Raw genomic sequence first — 17,838 nt, 5'->3', positions numbered from 1 at the left:
TCTTTTTCATTGTTTCATCAGCGAAAACCCATTCGCCAGTTTGTCCAGTTTCGGCAACGCCGGCGCAGTGCAACATGTGTACACACACACACACACATCGAAAAACATCCTCCACCCCGATATGGCATTTTTATTCGACTCCGCCTCCTTTCTGCGCCGAGTTCTCTACGCGCTACCCCCATTTCATTCTGGACAAGACTCACGCTACTACCACCTCAGACATCTCTTCGACTTGCCACCCCTTCTATGTGTAAGTCCGCTTTTCAACAGAATAGAATTTTGTTTAGCCGCTCAGTCAAAGTCCAGCTACTCCCGGCCGAGCTCCATAGCTGTGAATCCCATTTTTTTTTTGTTCTTTAGACGTTCCCACATCTGACGTATTTTCATTTTCTTAATTTGGTTTATTTGATTTATTTCCAGCAGTCGATTGAGGGGCAACATTCCATCGTCATCGAAGAGACGATCTCCACACATTTTTTTTACGTGTGTGTATGTGTGTTAGTTTCACTCGCCGGATGTGCCTGAAATGAAGTGGGAGTGCGCCGTTTCAATGACGGAAACAATTGCCGAGTGAAACGCTTTAAAAAAAAAAAAAAATTAAGTGGAACTCTTAAATAGTTTGCGCGTGAGTTACAAGATTTTTGGCGAGTGCGTGTCTGTTTGTGCAAGTGTTGAAGTCGGACGTCATCGATGCGAACCGTTGGCATCCGTTTGTTGAACAAGAGGAACAACAACAAGAGCAGCTGGTCTCGGCACAGGCTGCGACGACCGCTTTGAACGAGTCGGCCGTCGACGGTGAGGGATCCTACGGTCCAGCATGTTGCCCGGGTAAGTCAAATTTCATTTCATATTAAACTAAAAATTTAGATTAAATATTCAACCAGGTGCATTCTATCTGTAGAACGTTTTTCTATTTTTAAAGCGGGGGGGTTGAGAGAGATCAGCTGTGTGTTGTGAGAGTACAGACATCCTAGCATGCAGACTCTTTCTCTTTTACACACAGCATCCATGCTCCGTCCTATTGATTTTCTCTCTCTCTCTCTCTCTCTCTCTCTATCCCTTGGGCGCCGTCCTCCTACTTCCACCCTTCCTGTATTTTTTTTTTTTTAGTGTGTCTGTGTGTTGGGGAGGGTGGTAACTCTGAACGACCGGAGAAAGAGCGTGAAACAGCATTTCTTTTTTACATGACTCTTTTCAGAAGTGGGGGGGGGGCTAGCTTTATTTTTTGCCCCCAAATTTTTTTTTTTTTAATCTAAAGACTAAAGTCTTATCGTTATGATTAATGTACATTATCTGCGCGCGGGTGGGATCGATCGTTTTTATGTACCTCCGGTATTGCGCCTGGATTTGAGACTTAACGCCCTGGTACGTTGTATCTATTAAAAACGAAGGCGGGGCCACACAATAATAAAAATGAGGGATTAGAAACAAAAAAAAAACAAATGCCTAACGGCTTGGAAACTTTCTACTCACGAGGTCGGGGGGGGGATATGTTTGCGGTTTGCGCTATTGTGTCGTTGTATCGATCGCTTAATCATTATGCCTATCGCCTTGTGATATAACACCCATCCGAATTCAATTCTATTTTTCTCTCTCTCTAGTTTTAATCCAGAAAAAAAAACAACATTAAAAGAAATCAGAATTGAACGAGGCCCTTTTAAATTCGCGTGTTATTTAGGCGGTTTGAGATGCGTGGCCAGCTGACGTTTAAGACCGAGACAGACGTACACGAAAAGAAAGTGCTGTCCCTTGGCAACATCCCACCATCCGTTGCGTGTCTCTGGCTCTCGTCTCAAATCCAATTATTGACGACAAAAAGAGAGAGGGGGGGGGGGGGGAGACGGGAACGAGCAGAAAGAGGTTGTCTTGCTTGCTAGCTCATCGTTTGTACAAGTGAAGGTGTATCCCATATCAAAAGAGAAAGAAGAGAGAGAGAGAGAGAGAAAAATGTCGTTTTTATTGACTAACGGAGGTTGCCCCGGGTTGGCCAATGACGTCAGCGAGCCGAATGAGAAAGAGATGGAGACTATACAAATACAGGGCGTAAACTCTATCTTTATATATCTACAAGGAAGAAAAGAAAAAAAAAAAAAAAAGGGTACATATTAATAGTGGGTTACAGCTTGTGAATGTAGGCTGGTCTTCATTCGAATCCGCTTCTATCATTTGCTTTTCTGTCCGTCAATATACTTGTCTCGTGATTTACTTATTAATAGCCTCGCCCTACCCTTTTCATTGTGTGTCTTTGACCAGAGTAAAAAAAAAAAAAAAAAATGGGGAACGCGATTTGAAACGATTCCGCTTTCTTGCGCACGTTTTAAAACGAGTCCGTGATTTGAATTTTGGCGCCGTGTGAAGATGCGCGTTTTTTTTTTATCGTTGACAATTGGACGCGGATGGCAAGCGAAAATCCGCAAAAAGCAACGCGTTCAATATGGATTTATCCGGCCGTAACGAATGCGGCGTTGCCGCTGTTTTTTCACGGGACTGGCTCCGCATTCCTTTTTTTTTTCTTGCGTTTTTGGCCTTTTTACGTGTGTGTATGTGTGTGTGTGTGTGTGTGTGTGCATATCACGTGCAATAATCGTTGACGTCATCAAATGTTGGCGACGTCTACGAATATTCCGGCTGATGTGGCTCTGCATCGATTGCTTTCCACATTTTCTTTTTCTTTTTTTTTTATGTTATCACTCCCGATATTACGAAATCAAGAGAAGAAAATTAGCGATCCGATGAGGGTTGAAGTAGGGCATGGATGGATGACCAGTAGCATGACAGATTCCCCTACTTCGGCATAAATATTTATCACGATAGTGTGATCAGAGTAATGTAACATTTGGCTCGCAACGGTATGAAGAAGAGAGAGGAAGATGATTAAAAGTATCAATCGGTTAATGCCGCCCTTTTTCTTTCCTTTGCCGGAATTCCGGTGTAGCTTTAGCACGCGCAAGCGTTTTATTATTTTTTATTGAGAGCGTGGAAAGAGAAAAGAAACAAACGGGGGGAGTGGTTCTGTATAAATTACGAGCCCGTTTTCTTTTTGGCGATAGATGTGTATTGATATATGAGATGTGTAGCGACGAGTTGACAGCGTATCGATCCACGGCAATGGCGTCGGCCTCCATCGCATTCCCTTGCTGTTTTTTTTTTCTTACTCCATTTCGTTGTGATTTATTTATTTATTTATTTTTTTGGTTCTTTTCGGACGAAAATAAACCATTGGACAAAAGAATAATGGTGAAAGTCACAGCTGTTTCCACGTCCGAATAATCTCAAATGGGAAAAGGAATTTAAGAAAACTGGAAGGACTTGTATTTTTCGCATTCGTTTTTTGTTTAGTTGCAATGTCTAGAGGACACGGTAAAAAACAAAAAAAAATGGGGGGAAGGAGATTGGGCCAACGTCATTAGCTCTCGTCTCCGTATTCTTTTGTTTGTCTGTGGTTAGAACGCGACTCCAATTGAAACGAGCCTTGCAGCACGTTCTTTTTCCCCGCCGGCCGTGTTCCCCTCGTCCTTTTTCTTTTATTTTTTTATTTCATCTGCCAACGAAAGATGTTGTTATTTTTTTTTTTGCAAAACCAAGTTCTATATCGTTAAGTTATTTTTTGTGGGGAGGTACAAAATTTATTTTACAATTTGAATGTCGCGCGCAATTTACTCACAACGTTGCCATTATGTACAATTTCGAAATGTTTCATTCTAAATGATCCCGAATTGATTTATTTATTTCTTCTTTTTTTTCAATGAACAGGAAGGGCACCGGCCATCATGAAGGTCTCGGAGTACTTGTCGAAAATCCGCGTCCGATTCAAAACTTGCCGGCCGGCTCGCACAACAACGACTCTTACTTGTATTACTCGGCTGATGACAGCCCTAATGCTCATTCTGTTACTGCCTCGCTCCTTGTCAGCTCAAGGTAACGTTTCAAAAAAAAAAAAAGAAAAGAATGATTGTATTCAATGTTTGAATTTCAATAAAAATGGACCTTGTTTCGCGTGTAGGCTACGACGTGTTTATCGACTTGGAGGAGGAAGGCACGTCCCTAGACGACATTAAAGCAGTATCAACTAATCACGACGGACTAAGTAAGCCAAATTTTCTTTTTCCTTTTTAGTTCAGAAATTCAAAGCAAATGTGCTATGCCTCGCGGTCTTAAATTTGATTTCATCTACACTTTCCATTCCATTCGGCAACGGTGATCAGTTCATCATTGACCGCAACTTCCGTTTGTTACACGCGTCTTTCTGCTCCTCTTTTCCGCCATTTTTTTTTTCTTAGCGCAGCAGCCCGAATTTTTTTTTTTTTTTTTTTTTTTTTTTCGCTGTCCTCCATCTTTTGAGCGCTCGAAATCGATTCGTGTCCCTTAGCAAAGTTAAAAAGAGAACGCGTGACATTTTCGTTCAAAACTTGGCGACGTTTTCATTTGAATTCTCGTCATCTCGAGCGATGGAACGACTCGTGGGAGGGTAGCAAAAACACATTGTTGATTCGAAACTAATGACCCTATTAACTTGTCTCTCACTAATTGCGACTGCCATACGGGCCGCCCTGTTTAATGATGTCATTAGTATTGATGCGATTCGTACTCAAATATGGATATTGATAGAATTACATTTCATATCGTGTAGATCTCTAACGTCTTTTTTTTTTTTTATTGGGCTATAACAAAAAATCGTTGTGACAAAAAAAAAAAAAAAAAATTAAGATTGGTGATAATGGATATAGGTCGTTGTATCCGGGCAGCACTGGCGCATTGATTAGATTTTTAAAAAATGCGTACGTCTATAGATCAAATGGGATTAGCCGTTGAAGCTCCTAAACTTCGCCTCTTGAATAATGAATCAAGTATTTCTTTTTCTTCGCAAGTAGTACAGTGTGCCAATATCATCAAAAGAATGGGTGTCTCTTGGTTTTTTTTTTGTCTGTGTGTCTTTGGAGGCTCGCGATTGGCCCGAAAGCTCTATCACGTTCCAGCACGATCCTTTTCACGTTTGGAACAGTTGAGACGGTGCGATCGATTGCAATTTTTTGCCTACAATCAAGGACAAAATGTTTTGAGAGTGTAGGAGTTTGTGTTGATTTCTTTGGGAAAATGCCCATTTACAATGATTGTAATGGCCGTTATTGCAGCACATATCTTGGGCCTATTCTTTGTTTATTTTTATTTTATTTTTTTAGAGAGAGAGAAATGTCTTCAGAGACCCAAATCTATTTTCTGTTGGTCGCAACATCAGTAAGAAACGTTGGAGACACAAGGCGCTAGTTCTTGAAGCTATTGATTTTAGGGTCTCGTTCTTACGTCGTTCGTCGTCGGAGAGCAGAAAAAAAGATCTAAAGGAGCTGGAGAATTGGACCCAACTGGGAGCTCTTTGCACCAGTTCACAACACCCCAAGTCCAAGAAGTTTGGCCAGGGCTAGATTGGGTCTGTTGGGAGAAAATGTATAGTAACACACACGCACACACACAGAGATAGAAGAAACTCGAAAGGGAATCTACTTGAAAATAAAAGAAGAAAGCATCGCGTGCAAACTCTCTTCAAAGTGGATAGGCGAGGTTAGAAGTGAAAGCAAATAATTCTATTTTACCATGCTGCCCCTACAGTGTGCAAGATTGATTGGCACAGGAGAGGAGGGTCCTTTTTTTTATAGTTTATTTTATGTTGGGCCCCCTCCCCCTCTTTTCGGGTTCCAGCAGTTCTATTGTGATATATAAGCCATTATAGTCCTCTGCTATAAATAATATCTAAAGCTTTTTTCTTTTCTTTTTTATATATCAAAGAAAATGACTCGTCGCACATCTCTAAAGGTTTTATCAAAAACATTTTCACTCACCCCCCCCCTTTTTTTGTGTTTGTGTATTATTAGACTTGTTTGATTAATAGGCCTTATTTATTAGATCTCTGTTTTTGCGCACAACCTTTCGCCATTTAATTGAATTGTTGTTAAGGGAGCGATACGTACTGTCGCTTTAACATCGAAATAATATGTGGGGGATTTTCGGTTTTGTTGCTACTGCGCACGATTATGTTTCGCTACTATCGATTTATTCTCGTCGTGCAGACGTGAAGTAAAATGGCGGGTTTTTTTTTCTCGTTTACATGTTAACTGTTGGATACTGGATGGAGGAGAGGGGGGGGGAATATTTTTATTTTAAAGACGGAAGAGAGAGAAAAAAAAAAATAAAAGCTGGTTATAGGAGGCCGCTGAACTGTTAAACCATGAGAGAGAGCATTAAGGGCCATAGAAGGCGACATGGATTTACAGCTAAAAATAAAAAAGAGCAACATAAAAAGAAAATTTTTTCTTTTCTTTCATTGCTACATCGTCGTCGATGTTGCTTGAATATGTGCATACAAACCAACGACGAGCAGTTTTTTTTAAGTCGCCGATGTTTCAATTGATCCTAACAACATCACATGCGGAGGGTAGGATTTTGTATGACGACATTTTCTCGATGGTCCACCATGTGTCTCCTCTTGCCCCCCCCCCCTTTCTATGCATAATTCATGGATTCGCTATTAGCTAGGAAGAGGCTTATGGTCCTTATTAAGTCTTGTCTGCGGTATGACAGTATGGAATATTTCGTATCGCGCAGTGGGTTCACAATTTATGGAACATTTTGTTTTGAATATGCGTCTGTTTTTCTTTTGGTTATGACGATTCGATGTTTTACGGTGATACATTTTTATTCTATTTTATTTTATTTTATTTTTTTGCAATATTCAGAATGCGATCGGACATTTGTGAGCACGAACGAAGGGTCGCGCAACGGCACATTTACGTCGCCGCTATTGGACAACCCAGAAGGACACGTGCGCCAGTGTCTGTTCACGTTCGTGGCCGCCCCGGGAGAGCGCGTCCATCTGACTTTCAACGTGTTCAATCTACGCGGCACGCCCCCAGAGTAAGACAATCAACACCCCAACCAATCTCCCAACCGTATCGTACCCGTCTTATTTATCATTCACCCCCCCCTTTTTTTATTTCCTTTTCAAAATTTTACCCCTAAATTTCATTTTCTTTCACATCATTATTTCTTTTATTTTAAACCCTGATCTAGTTTTTTTTTTCTTCTTTAACGTTTTTTTCCCACCATCTTTCGAATTTATTCACGTTAATGTCGTACAGTTGACTTCTGAGGACTACGTTAAAACAATTCGAATGAATGGGAATCGACGAGGAATTAAAATTTGATTTAATTCCCTTGCATTTGAATATATTGAAAGGGATATCAACGCGATTGCTATGCGCGTGTAGAAAATTCGTAGCCCATTCCGGATCTGTTCTCAAATTTGAATTGTAAATAATGGCAATCTAAGAAACATTTTTTTTTTCGATTGGGCTTAACGACGGACAGAATAAGTTTGTCTTTCTGTTTTTACGAAGAACGATGACATAAAAATTCCTTTTTATGTTAGAAGTTTATGGTACCCCTTTCCCCTTCGTCTTAAGGGTAGAGAGTAAACAGCTGTGTGTTTTCTTATTATTACTTTCGTTAAAGAAAAAGTTGGGTACCGCCATTTGGCCATGCTGTTGGCCATCGGGCAAAAATTTTGAAAATTGCGATTTATGGGGGAAAGGACGACAATTGGTGTTCCCTTCGTAATAGAATCTCATTTATTTTATTTTTTTTTTTTGTCTTGCTCTCGATGACATTTACTTCAAAATAGAGGCCATAGCAATTTTCGAAACAAACGAACCATCGATGGGAAGGGGGAACAGGTTATGCAAAGCTGTTCATTTATCCGCTCTGTTCTTTTTTGTTTGGTTGGTTCTGTTGTCCTTTGTCCTTTCCCCAACTCGCTAAACATCCTATCGTTAAAGCTAGATTGAATGCTGGTCTCTTTGAAACTTTCAAAGTTTCAATGTACGCGCTGAAAGATTGACAGGCACAGCGGTAGAAACTATCGTTGTGTGTTTAGTAGTCCAAATGATTTCGCGAGCGCACCCACACCATGATTAAAACATGTACGTTTAATTAAAGCGAGTCAACCAATAATTATAGACCTCAACGAATAATCCCTAAAAACAACAGAAAGTTAAACTGTCGAATTTCTTATTTGATTCAGTTTTTTATTTTTCTTTCGAATTTCTCATTTTACGCATCATGTTTTTGTTTTTTTTTTTTTTTCTCGCGTCGTTGGTTCTCTTTTTCATTATTTTATTTGTGTTGTTTGTTTTTGATTTTTTTTGCGTGCGTGTGCTGCTTGCTGCCCGCTCACAGTGGATCCACCGCCGGACACACAGCCATGTAAGTTTTCCGATTTTTGTTCGTGGGGGTGGTGGCGTTTCTTATTTTTATTTATTTTAAAAAAGGGGGTTAATTAAAATTGCAAATTTATTAATTTATTATTATCATTCCGTTTTTTTTCCCCAATTTGTTATGATTTGCAAATTCATTGCTACGATCAACGACAGATAGTTAGCTATTATTAATTGTCAAGTAGCTGTCGAGGGACTCGCTTTGCATTGTAACAATGGATTGGGTAGGGGCGGGATATCTCGTCGTCTCACGCTCGACATCCCGCGACAATTTATGGCCGTGTTCTTATTTGATTGACGTGCGTATAAATGCAGTTATATGGCGTAGGCTTTTTGTTGTAGCCCTCCTCTTTCTTTTCTTTTTTATTGTTCAAAGATTTTGCATAGTGCCCATCTGATATTTCTTTTAAGGTTTCCATCACTTCGCATTTTCTCTTTTCGTTTCATGTGTCTTGATTGTGCAATGGTCTCAGTTTCTGTCTGTCGTCGCCGTCGTCGTAATGTAGCGAAAAGAGCAAGGCGAATTCTCTGGGTGAAACACGATCCATAAATCACGCAGCCCTGACTCAAATTGAACTGTCAAAATCTCTTCTTTTTTTTTCCCTCCAATTTTTTGCGTTGAACAGAACGTACGTAACTGGGCGTAAGTCTGTACATACCACACTAAAAAAAAAAAGAAAATGCTTTACTACGCTCGACTCGTTTTTTTTCCCCTCCATCTCGTTAAATTTGCTGCTGTTGGATAGATGCGTCCCCTCCGGAAAGATGATCTTTCGCCTTTTTATTTATTTATTTTTTACTTTTTTTTTTGCTTTTCTACAACACTCGTCAATCGTCTTATTTACATTCGCTATTTGATCTTTTTTGATTTATTTTTTTTTTTTTCATTGTACTGCAAGATTCTTTCCCCACTTAAACTCGAGCTTTGAAATGTAACTTGAAATTTGCTTAGACAAAAGAATCGATTGGAATCGAAAAGTAATAGACTGTCACTGATGTGCTTCTCGATTGGTCGGCATTCCTGACGCAATGACTGCATGCCAAATACTACTCTCGAAGGCGAGCAGACGAAAACAAAATGGCGGCATTTAATGATAGGCTTTCAGGGAATTGGAATAAGGTCGTCTTGAAAACGTTTTTGTTTTTTGTTTCTTTTTTCTAGTTTGTCTTGTTTATTCTTTTAACTTTCTCTTCTTTTTTTTTTGGGGGGGGGGGGGGGGGGGTATTGTTGACTGGTTCCTCTATTTTTGTCTCTTTTAGTTTGTTACACTCGAACGGAAAATCCTGTTCACATTAGCGTCAGATTGGCTCTACACGTCGCGTGATTTCCGTTCTTCTTTTTTCTTCTTCTTTATTATTTTTCTCGATTTTTTTTTCTGTCTCGTCTTTGGTTCCGAGGTTCATTTCTTTCTTTTATTTTTTTTTTATTATTATCCGCTGGCAGTGTCTTGTCTGTGTATTTAAGTGGGTTTGTTCGTGCAGCCGCCACTCGCGTGTTCCGGACGAATGCTGATAGATCAAGAGTATTGATTGTTTGTTTGTGCTGTCTATGCGCGTATGTATGTGGCACAGGGATTAGATATACAACGGCCCCTCTGCAAGAGACGCTACTGCCTCCTATGTTTTATATTTTGCGACGTGCTCAAATTGACGTCTTGAAAAAAAAAGAAAAAAAAATCCCCAACGACCTTTGATATTGCGCCCCCCTCCCCCCCCCCCCCCTATTTTTCTTTCGCCCTATGTAACGTCGAGAGGAGGGTGGCAAGCTTTCCGTTTCCGCGTTTCAATCCAGGACAATATGCAGTTGTATAAAGTACATCTGACGCGTCTTCCTTTCTTTCTTCTTCATACTCTGTTGCGTTGCAACGCATTTTGTTTTTACTGGGGTTCGCTATACAGAGACCGGATAGCCCTTGTTTATTGGCTACTAGCCATCGCCAGCAGCTCCGTTCTTTTGTTTTCTTTTGTTTTCTCTCTTTATTGGCACTTGAAAGAGTCTCGAGACAACGACTGGGCTTTGTTTTTCTTATCTATTAGTTACATTTGAAAAAAAAGCTCATTTGGAGTCGCTCGCAATGCTGGAGAAATCAAGTCAACAATTAAGAGCAAAGAGGAATCTCAAGTTTTCGTATGAAAGATGGTCGAAGAAAAAAAAAATGTGAGAGCATTATCTTTTAGCTATGTTATCGTAAAACCTAGAGACATCAATTGTCATTTGCAGCTAGAGAAATAGAGATGCTCTTGTCCCTTCGCGTCCGTCTATTTTTTTTTTTTGAGAGACAAGATGGAGCTGATAGGATAGAACCTGTCACGTCTTCTTCTCTAGTGGCTTAAAAGAAATGGTGTAAAGAGGGAACCCGTACGAAACCGAATTTATATTGACGTTTAAAAAAAAAAAAAGAAGGGGATCTCCTCTTTTTGATTTGAACTGCTGCATTTATGCCGCTATTTTATAGTCCGTGTCTGCGATGCGCATAAAAAGTAAAAAGAACAATAGATTTACCATCTCCTTTATTTCTTCTGGGTCCTTTCCCCCTTTAAAAAAAAAAGTCCCTTTAAACAAATTAAAATACATAACCTTCAATCGCACTACATTCACAGCTAATCGTCTTCTGTTGTTTTTGTCTGATATTAGGTGCAGTCACGAATACATCGACCTTTATACGGAGATTCCCGACTCGGAGCCGATGGATCTGATCCATTCGCCATTTGGTGGCCGTTATTGCGGTCAAATTCCGCCCCGTCGTCGGGTCTCGCTTTACAGAACGGCCGTTGTGGCCTTTTTTACCGACAAGAACTCGAGCATCGGCGACGATCTCCTCTTCCAGGGCACCTATCTCTTCTTCAAAGACGGTAAACACATCGTTTACGATGGACCATGTTGATCCTAGTTTCTCGTATAAGCCATTTGTTCGGACGCTGTTTGTTTGCGATCCGTCGTTTCGTATGCAAATATTCAAGAAAAAAGAGGCAATCATAATGTTAAACAGACGTTGGGTCTGTCATTGATGGGTTTCATCTGTGTTCTACCAGATGACTCAACATCAAAATGGAAGCCATCGATGACGTGATCAGATGTTGGGTCCATCTGTGATGATCAGCCATTTTTTTTTTCGGGGTTGCGGGACAAAAGAAATAAATAGATCACGAATAATTGAATTTTTTTTTTTTTCTGAATTGTAGATCAATTCCAAGTGGGGACGCCCGTTCCGCGGACGACGTGCAACTTCTCGATCGACGGACTGGTGAAGCGGCAAGGCGACATCATGACGCCCACCTACCCGGGCGTCTACCCCAAAGACCTGACGTGTGCCTACAAGTTTGCCGGCAAGAAAGGACAGCGCATCCGGATCGAATTCAGGGACTTTGACACTTTCTACGGAGGCCCTCAGTACGTTCCCTTTTAAATTAATTATTATTTATTTCCATTTTTAACTAACGAAATAAAATGATTTGATACAGTTGCCCGCTAGACGCTGTCGACGTCTACGACGGGTTGGATGCCAAAGCTCCGCTGATTGGACGCTATTGCGGCCAGCAACGCAACGTGGTCATCTACTCGACCGAGCACCATTTGCTCGTCACGTTCACGACGCTCAAGCGGACGGCCGACTCGCAGAACCGCGGCTTTCTCGCCAAGTTCGAGTTCAGCGAGAGTTTCGTCAAACTCGGTAACGAAGCCAAGAAAAATCACGCAACTAACAATAATGTCAATAGCGTCTCTTAACTAATGAACTGTGGAACTCGGTAGATTTCATTAGTCGGGAGGATAGCAAGCACGACAGAGGGTCCGAATGCGACCAGACGATTCTGAGCCGTAAAGGCTCGTCGGCCGTCGTCTACAGCCCCAACTACCCGTTTCCCTACATCCCCGGCATCGTCTGCAAATACAACGTCTACGGCCTACAGGACGAGCAGCATTTCGAGCGCATTCGGCTCGATTTCGAAAAATTCGACATCCCGTCAGCTGATTCGACGTGCGTATTCATTTCATTCAGGTTTGCTTCGCCTTGGAATAAGCACGTGTTTTTTCTTTTTGTAATAGATGTTCGGATGGCTTTTTGAGGATTTATTTAAAAGGTCAAGATATAAGCGTGCCGTATTTGTACGAGAAGCACGACCACGAACTGTGCAGCAACAACGTCAGCTCACCTTACTGGTCGGAAGGCCAGCGGTTGTCCATGATCTTCTCCAGCGGTCAGACGCAGGGCTCCGGCTTCAAAGCCAGATTCCTCTTTGCCACAGGTAAAAATTAATGATTTTATTGTTTTAATTATTATTAATAATGGTTTAATTTAAAAAAAAAAAAAAAAATAGAGTATTCGATACCGGGGACGCCGTCGCCGCTGGGCGGATGCAATTTCACCTACATGAGCGTCAGCAGGAAGCGAGGCGAATTCAACTCACCTCGACATCCGGCTCGCTACCCGTCCAACCTGACGTGCACCTACAACTTTGTCCTGGCCGGACCGGACGAAAACGCCAGGCTTTACTTTGATCAGTTCAAAGTCAGAGCCAACGACACGACCGTCTTTTACGGCTCCTATTGCCAAGAAGATTGGGTCGAAATCTACAATGTTTTTTATGGAGGCAAGGAAGTTCTACTAGGCCGCTATTGTGGGGATTCATACCCTGGACCAGTTGAATCCGATCCAGGAACGATTGGATTGAGGGTAAAATGCCTCAAGTATTTCTCGTTTTTGGACAACAGTTTAATTGATTTTTTAAATGTTATTTCGCCGATAAGGTCGTCTTGCGCACGGACGAAGAAGGCGTCTTTAACGGCTTCAAGGCCAGGTACATGTTCGACGAGAACATCTCGATCAATAGAGGTGAGTGAACTCTTTCTCTTTGATTCCCTAGCGGTGGCAACAAGAAACCGCATTAGAACTACTACTACGTAGAATTTTTTTCTTTCTCGTCCATCAATTTATACGACGCTCGATCGGCTCCTGCTACGGGGTCCCTTTTCTTTTCTTTTTTCACGTAATGCAGACTGCGGCAGTAATCTGAGCGTTCCGGGAGCCGCCAGCGGCGTGTTCACTAGCCCCAAGTGGCCCGAGAAGTATGATCGCAGCTCGGGCCTCCTCAGCTGCTCTTGGCAGATCCAGTCGGCCAGGGATCATCGCATTCTTCTTCACTTTGAGTCGTTCTCCATCGAAGGCGAATTGGAGAGTCAGTTCTGGTTGTTTTTCTTTTTTCTTGTTATTGACTGGCCTTCTTTTCATTTGTGAATGGACGTATTTTTTTTTTCGGTTAGCTCGGGGATGCGCAATGGCAGCCGTGCGCGTTTGGAAGAGGCTAGACGAACCGCCTGTGGAAATCTGCGGCGAAAAACTGAAAGAAGAACACGAGACGTTCATGTCTGAAGGCAACGCCATGAAAATCACGTAAGAAAGAAATCAGAGAGGCATCACATCAAATCAATTTTTGCAAATGGAATGATTCTTGATTGCTCGTAAATTAGATTCACAACTGCCGATAAAGTGGCCGGCGGTAAAGGCTTCCGGGCAATTTGGACGGAGGTTAAGATTCCAGCTCTGGTCGGCGGTTACGATTGCGATGATGGCGGCCTCTACTTCCGTTGCGCAAACAGCACGTTTTGCATAGCCAAACAGCTGGAGTGCGACGGAAATCCGAATTGCGGACTCAACGATAATTCCGACGAGGGGACGCACTGTATGTTCTTTTCCTATCGCGCCTCATTGCCGTTAGCTATTGTGTATATATTCGTACCGTTGTATACTGTATTTCTCTTTAACCTTTTCTACCACAATTTTAAACAAAAACAAAACAAACTATAAACTAAAAAGAAAAAGCGCATGTAAAACCAAAAGTCGCCTTTTCTTCTTGTATCTTTATTGGATGTCTCTCGCTGATTGATCACTTACACTCTTCTTTTCTTTCTCCTTCTCCGACGAGATTTCTCAGGTGGAGGCGTCCGATATCAATCCACACTTAATTCCCTGGTCTTGTTTTTTGTTATTTTTGTTCAGTTGCTTCACTAAATTCTTCCTCAATTTCACCAATTCATTTCATTTCCCTTTTTTTTTTTTTTTTTTTTTTTCTAACCTTAAAACCATTTTTTCCTTGTTTTTTTTTAAGACACAAAAACCCCGAAAACAAACCAGCACCAATTACTTTAATTTTTCACTTTGAAATTTCCTCGTCACACTTTCCCCACATCTTTCTTCCAACCCTGACTGTTGCTCGTCTGTATTTTGCTACCGGCCCAGCCAGTGTTCTCCTCCAGACGCGGTGTCCGCCTCCCCAAAAACACAAGGAATGAAATTCCCATGTACTAATAACTACTTTCTTCTACGCTTTTGCTTTGATTCTCTTTTTTTGTTTTTCAAACCTCTTTCTCGTTCTTTCCACTTCATTATTTTGCAACAACAATTGATATTTCTTAACAGCTAGGTAAATGGCGTCATTTGATTAATGCTCTGTTTCGTTCCAAAAAGGTGCCGCTACGGTCACAGGTGAAGAATCCTCGTCCGTGCTGCTGATATTGACGCTGGGCGCTTGTGCCCTGACTCTGCTCATGACTTTGTGCATCGTCTGCCACCGGAAGAGGCAGCGACGGAGGCCGCCCAACATCAACCACGAGCGACGACCGTTCGCTCCGCCGCCTCCGTTCGACACGTCGTCGCGTCCGTCGATGTCGCTCCCGTCCGACATCCCTTCTCCCCCGCCGCCGGCCACGCTCTACACAGTCCTTCCTCCGCTCTCCATCGATGTCGGCGATAATGTTTGACGACCTCGTTATCCTTTGAAAATGCTATAAAATAAGGCAGTCCCCTCTGGGGATTGGGATATATATATATAGACTCAAATTTTTCACCTTATGGCATGGCCAAACTTAAAACAAAAAATTTGCTCGAAATATTTTGTTTTGTTTCTAAGAAAAGAAAAAGAAAAGAAAAAATTTGACATCGCTGCCGTGCCACTGGTCGATATCTATTTGTCAACGCTTCAAGCAAGCCAGTGTGGTATGTGCTCCTTCTATAGTCTTCTCTCATCTGCTTCCCTATCTCTTCCAATTTTTTTTCACTTTATTTATCCTTTTTGCTCTGTCCCTTTCTTCCTCTATATAACAAATGTAACTTCAGTCTCTTTCGATTCAACAAATAATTTCACATCTAGTTTGAAAAAAATCTGTGCCCAGCATGAACGTACGTGTAATAGGAGTATGCGCGTGAAAGTGTTGGTTCAACTTTGGGGTTTTGGTTTTGCTAACGTGGAACGTCGATCAGCTCACATCGTCGTCTCGAAACTTTGGCGTATCTTTACACCGTCGGCGGAGGTGGCATAATAACTGGAAACGCTAGTGCAAGTGGATGAGTGTGAGTGAGAAATAGTGTTGAAATAACCACCGCCACAATATTTCAAGTTTTTGACTCGTCGACAATCGTGTACGTGCAATATGTCTTTGTTTGATGCAACGCGACGAGCTCTCGTTTGTACATTCTGCACACAAGTGTGAAAGTGCCAAAACCAAATCCAAAACAAATAAAGCATAACAAAATGAAAAAAAAATAATAATAATTACCCACATGCTGTGTCATGTTTTGATAATTGCTCCTGTTCTGTAATATGAATATATGTGGCCATGCTGATGCTGTAATTGAATTGTTGTCAAAGTTTGCAATTATTTGGAAATGCGGCGTACAGCAGACGAGCAGACCTATTTGTTGACAGTCGAAAAAAAAAACATTGATGGGTAGTATCAACATTTCTAGTGACGAAGTTATGGTACAATCACAAATATAAGTTGAAAGTTGAAATGAAGGGTATTTTCCTTATTTATTCTGAAAACAATACCTTTTCGAACGATATAGACATAATTGAATACGAAGAGATAAGAATGTTAATAGTACTCGGGCACCGGCGATAGTCGCACAAGGCAATAATAATCATGGAGGATCGATTCCTCGATAATTAACTTTTCAGTTTGGCCAATTGTTTTTCCAAATCTGCAAATTCGTTATCTGTGGCAGAAGACGCACCCAGCCTGGATGGAGCAGATGGCGCTTTGGAAACCTAGAGTGTAATAAGGAAGTTCAAATGTCATATCAGAAGGTAAGACCAAATTTTATAGATCACTTGCCTTTGAGGATATGTCAATGCCAATTTCATCCAGAACTTGCTGGACAATAGAATCACCTGCTTCCTCATCTCCACTTTCATTCAAAATGTCATCCAAGGCATCACTCATCATCTCTTCAGTCATTTCCATTTGGGTGGAAGCTTTGCCAAACTCCTGCATAGTTCGACTCAACTGTTCTGGCTTCAGGGTTTTGTTCATTGCCACCATACTTTGAGTAGCGGTTGTCATAGCTCCAGCTAGTTTCATGTTAGCACCCATTACTTTTGTTTGGGAATTTATTGAGGTAATCTACAATTGGACAAAAGAAAATCAGACACTATGAATAGCAGAAATGAAAAAAGAATATTTTTAGACAGAAATTCATATACCTTGCTATTGGCAGCATATGTCCGCTCTTTTTGTTTTCGAAGTTGTACCAATTGTTTGGCTAGTACTGTGCAAGCTTGCTTATTTCCAGTTTTTGCTGCATTTTTAATCTCCATCTCCTAAACCTTTAATCATATAGTATATGACATAATGAAATAATATGTTATTTACCAATTTCTTTTCCTCCTTCTCTAATTCTCGTCTATCCCTATCAACCTCTCTTCCAGTTTTCCTCAGCTGCCTATCCACATCATGCATTTGTTCTGTCAGAAAAAGAGAAAAATACTGAATTTTACATTCTGTATTGGAAGAAGGTACCTAATGATATAGCAACGACAAAGCACAAATACGAATACTTTTCATGGTTGGTTTTTTTGCGAAGAAATCCATCGCGAATGTTTCTTGACAGTACTATTATGAAGATTAAGAACTTTTTTACTGAAAAGCTCAGATGTTACGAAGCATAAACTGTTCTTCAGCTTAGTGGTTAACCAATTGCAGGAGATAGCACGCGGTTTTGCCAAAGACGTCTGTGTACCAGTAGATTTTAATTCCTAATTGCGAAATTTAAGTGATTCATAGCTACTTGAGTTTTGTTTCGGCTGTTTGTTTGTACCAACACAATCACGTGACCATATCCGTGCTTTCATTGGTTGGAAGACAACCCGAAGATTTATTTTTAAGCCTCAAAATTTGTGGGCCACTCACTCGATATTCGCCTTCTTCATTATATTATTTAAATACTCGAGCTCAAAAGCAATATTTCCGTTAGTAGAATGGCATTTCTTCGTCTGTACCTTTCTCTGTAATTTTCGCTTTCATTAAATTGATGTGCCATCAAATGTTGGTAGTCTTCTTAGAATGTTTGGCCCTATGATGTAAATGTACAATGAAAAGAGACAAATAGCGGTATGTAAAATATTTGGCATTGCAGAACCGAAAAATTAAGTAAAGCAAAACTGACAGTAAAAACTTTAGGTGGTATTACCGAAATTTGGGTAGACTAGCAGCTCAGGAAGGCCAACGTTCGATTTTAGTGTTCCACCATATGGGGCTGAGTAGTGACTAGGTTACTAAAACAGTGAATCACACAGCCTA

The 17,838-nt window shown here is 41.1% G+C and overlaps 2 protein-coding genes across 8 annotated transcripts; one reads left to right on the top strand and one right to left on the bottom strand.

Moving 5' to 3' along the window:
- Positions 1 to 54: 54 nt before the first annotated feature.
- LOC130693264 (tolloid-like protein 2) lies at positions 55 to 15,891 on the top strand. 4 transcript variants are annotated; one of them, XR_009420698.1, is made up of 18 exons: positions 56 to 250; positions 421 to 828; positions 3,754 to 3,918; positions 4,004 to 4,087; positions 6,729 to 6,906; positions 8,227 to 8,253; positions 10,900 to 11,117; positions 11,448 to 11,655; positions 11,727 to 11,935; positions 12,016 to 12,241; positions 12,310 to 12,509; positions 12,582 to 12,937; positions 13,012 to 13,096; positions 13,260 to 13,439; positions 13,525 to 13,654; positions 13,732 to 13,943; positions 14,196 to 14,562; positions 14,729 to 14,867. XR_009420698.1 is itself a non-coding variant. In XM_057516388.2 (17 exons), the coding sequence occupies exons 3-17, from the start codon at positions 3,771 to 3,773 to the stop codon at positions 15,019 to 15,021; spliced, it is 2,754 nt and encodes a 917-aa protein (XP_057372371.1). In that variant the 5' UTR covers positions 55 to 250; positions 421 to 828; positions 3,754 to 3,770; the 3' UTR covers positions 15,022 to 15,891. The 4 variants fall into 4 exon arrangements, 3 of the variants coding, with proteins under 3 accessions (XP_057372371.1, XP_059350582.1, XP_059350581.1); XM_057516388.2 differs by lacking the exon at positions 14,196 to 14,562 and having other exon boundaries at positions 55 to 250; positions 14,729 to 15,891; XM_059494599.1 differs by lacking the exon at positions 14,729 to 14,867 and having other exon boundaries at positions 14,196 to 14,658.
- LOC130693318 (charged multivesicular body protein 2b-like) lies at positions 15,876 to 17,557 on the bottom strand. Of its 4 annotated transcripts, none has more exons than XR_009420699.1 (6): positions 17,097 to 17,557; positions 16,912 to 17,003; positions 16,743 to 16,859; positions 16,375 to 16,662; positions 16,089 to 16,307; positions 15,876 to 16,002 (listed from the first exon to the last, which is right to left on the bottom strand). XR_009420699.1 is itself a non-coding variant. In XM_059494601.1 (6 exons), the coding sequence occupies exons 2-6, from the start codon at positions 17,128 to 17,130 to the stop codon at positions 16,206 to 16,208; spliced, it is 633 nt and encodes a 210-aa protein (XP_059350584.1). In that variant the 5' UTR covers positions 17,131 to 17,294; positions 17,357 to 17,557; the 3' UTR covers positions 16,052 to 16,205. The 4 variants fall into 4 exon arrangements, 3 of the variants coding, with proteins under 3 accessions (XP_059350584.1, XP_059350583.1, XP_059350585.1); XM_059494601.1 differs by lacking the exon at positions 15,876 to 16,002 and having other exon boundaries at positions 16,052 to 16,307; positions 17,097 to 17,294; positions 17,357 to 17,557; XM_059494600.1 differs by lacking the exon at positions 15,876 to 16,002 and having other exon boundaries at positions 16,052 to 16,307.
- Positions 17,558 to 17,838: the final 281 nt, after the last annotated feature.

The sequence above is a fragment of the Daphnia carinata genome, chromosome 3, assembly GCF_022539665.2.
Source record: "Daphnia carinata strain CSIRO-1 chromosome 3, CSIRO_AGI_Dcar_HiC_V3, whole genome shotgun sequence".
Classification (NCBI taxonomy): Eukaryota; Metazoa; Arthropoda; class Branchiopoda; order Diplostraca; family Daphniidae; genus Daphnia; species Daphnia carinata.
Note: the sequence above shows the minus strand (reverse complement) of the source record. Positions and strands in the feature narration are given on the sequence as shown.

Coding starts and splice junctions, on each gene's coding strand:
- LOC130693264 (XM_057516388.2), top strand. CDS start 3,771: ATGAAGGTCTCGGAGTACTTGTCGAAAATCCGCGTCCGATTCAAAACT. Junction 11,936..12,015: donor CGAGAGTTTCGTCAAACTCG/GTAACGAAGCCA, acceptor GGAACTCGGTAG/ATTTCATTAGTCGGGAGGAT. Junction 13,097..13,259: donor GAACATCTCGATCAATAGAG/GTGAGTGAACTC, acceptor CACGTAATGCAG/ACTGCGGCAGTAATCTGAGC.
- LOC130693318 (XM_059494600.1), bottom strand. CDS start 17,130: ATGGATTTCTTCGCAAAAAAACCAACCATGAAAA. Junction 17,004..17,096: donor AAAAAAACCAACCATGAAAA/GTATTCGTATTT, acceptor TTTTTCTGACAG/AACAAATGCATGATGTGGAT. Junction 16,308..16,374: donor GCATTGACATATCCTCAAAG/GCAAGTGATCTA, acceptor ATTACACTCTAG/GTTTCCAAAGCGCCATCTGC.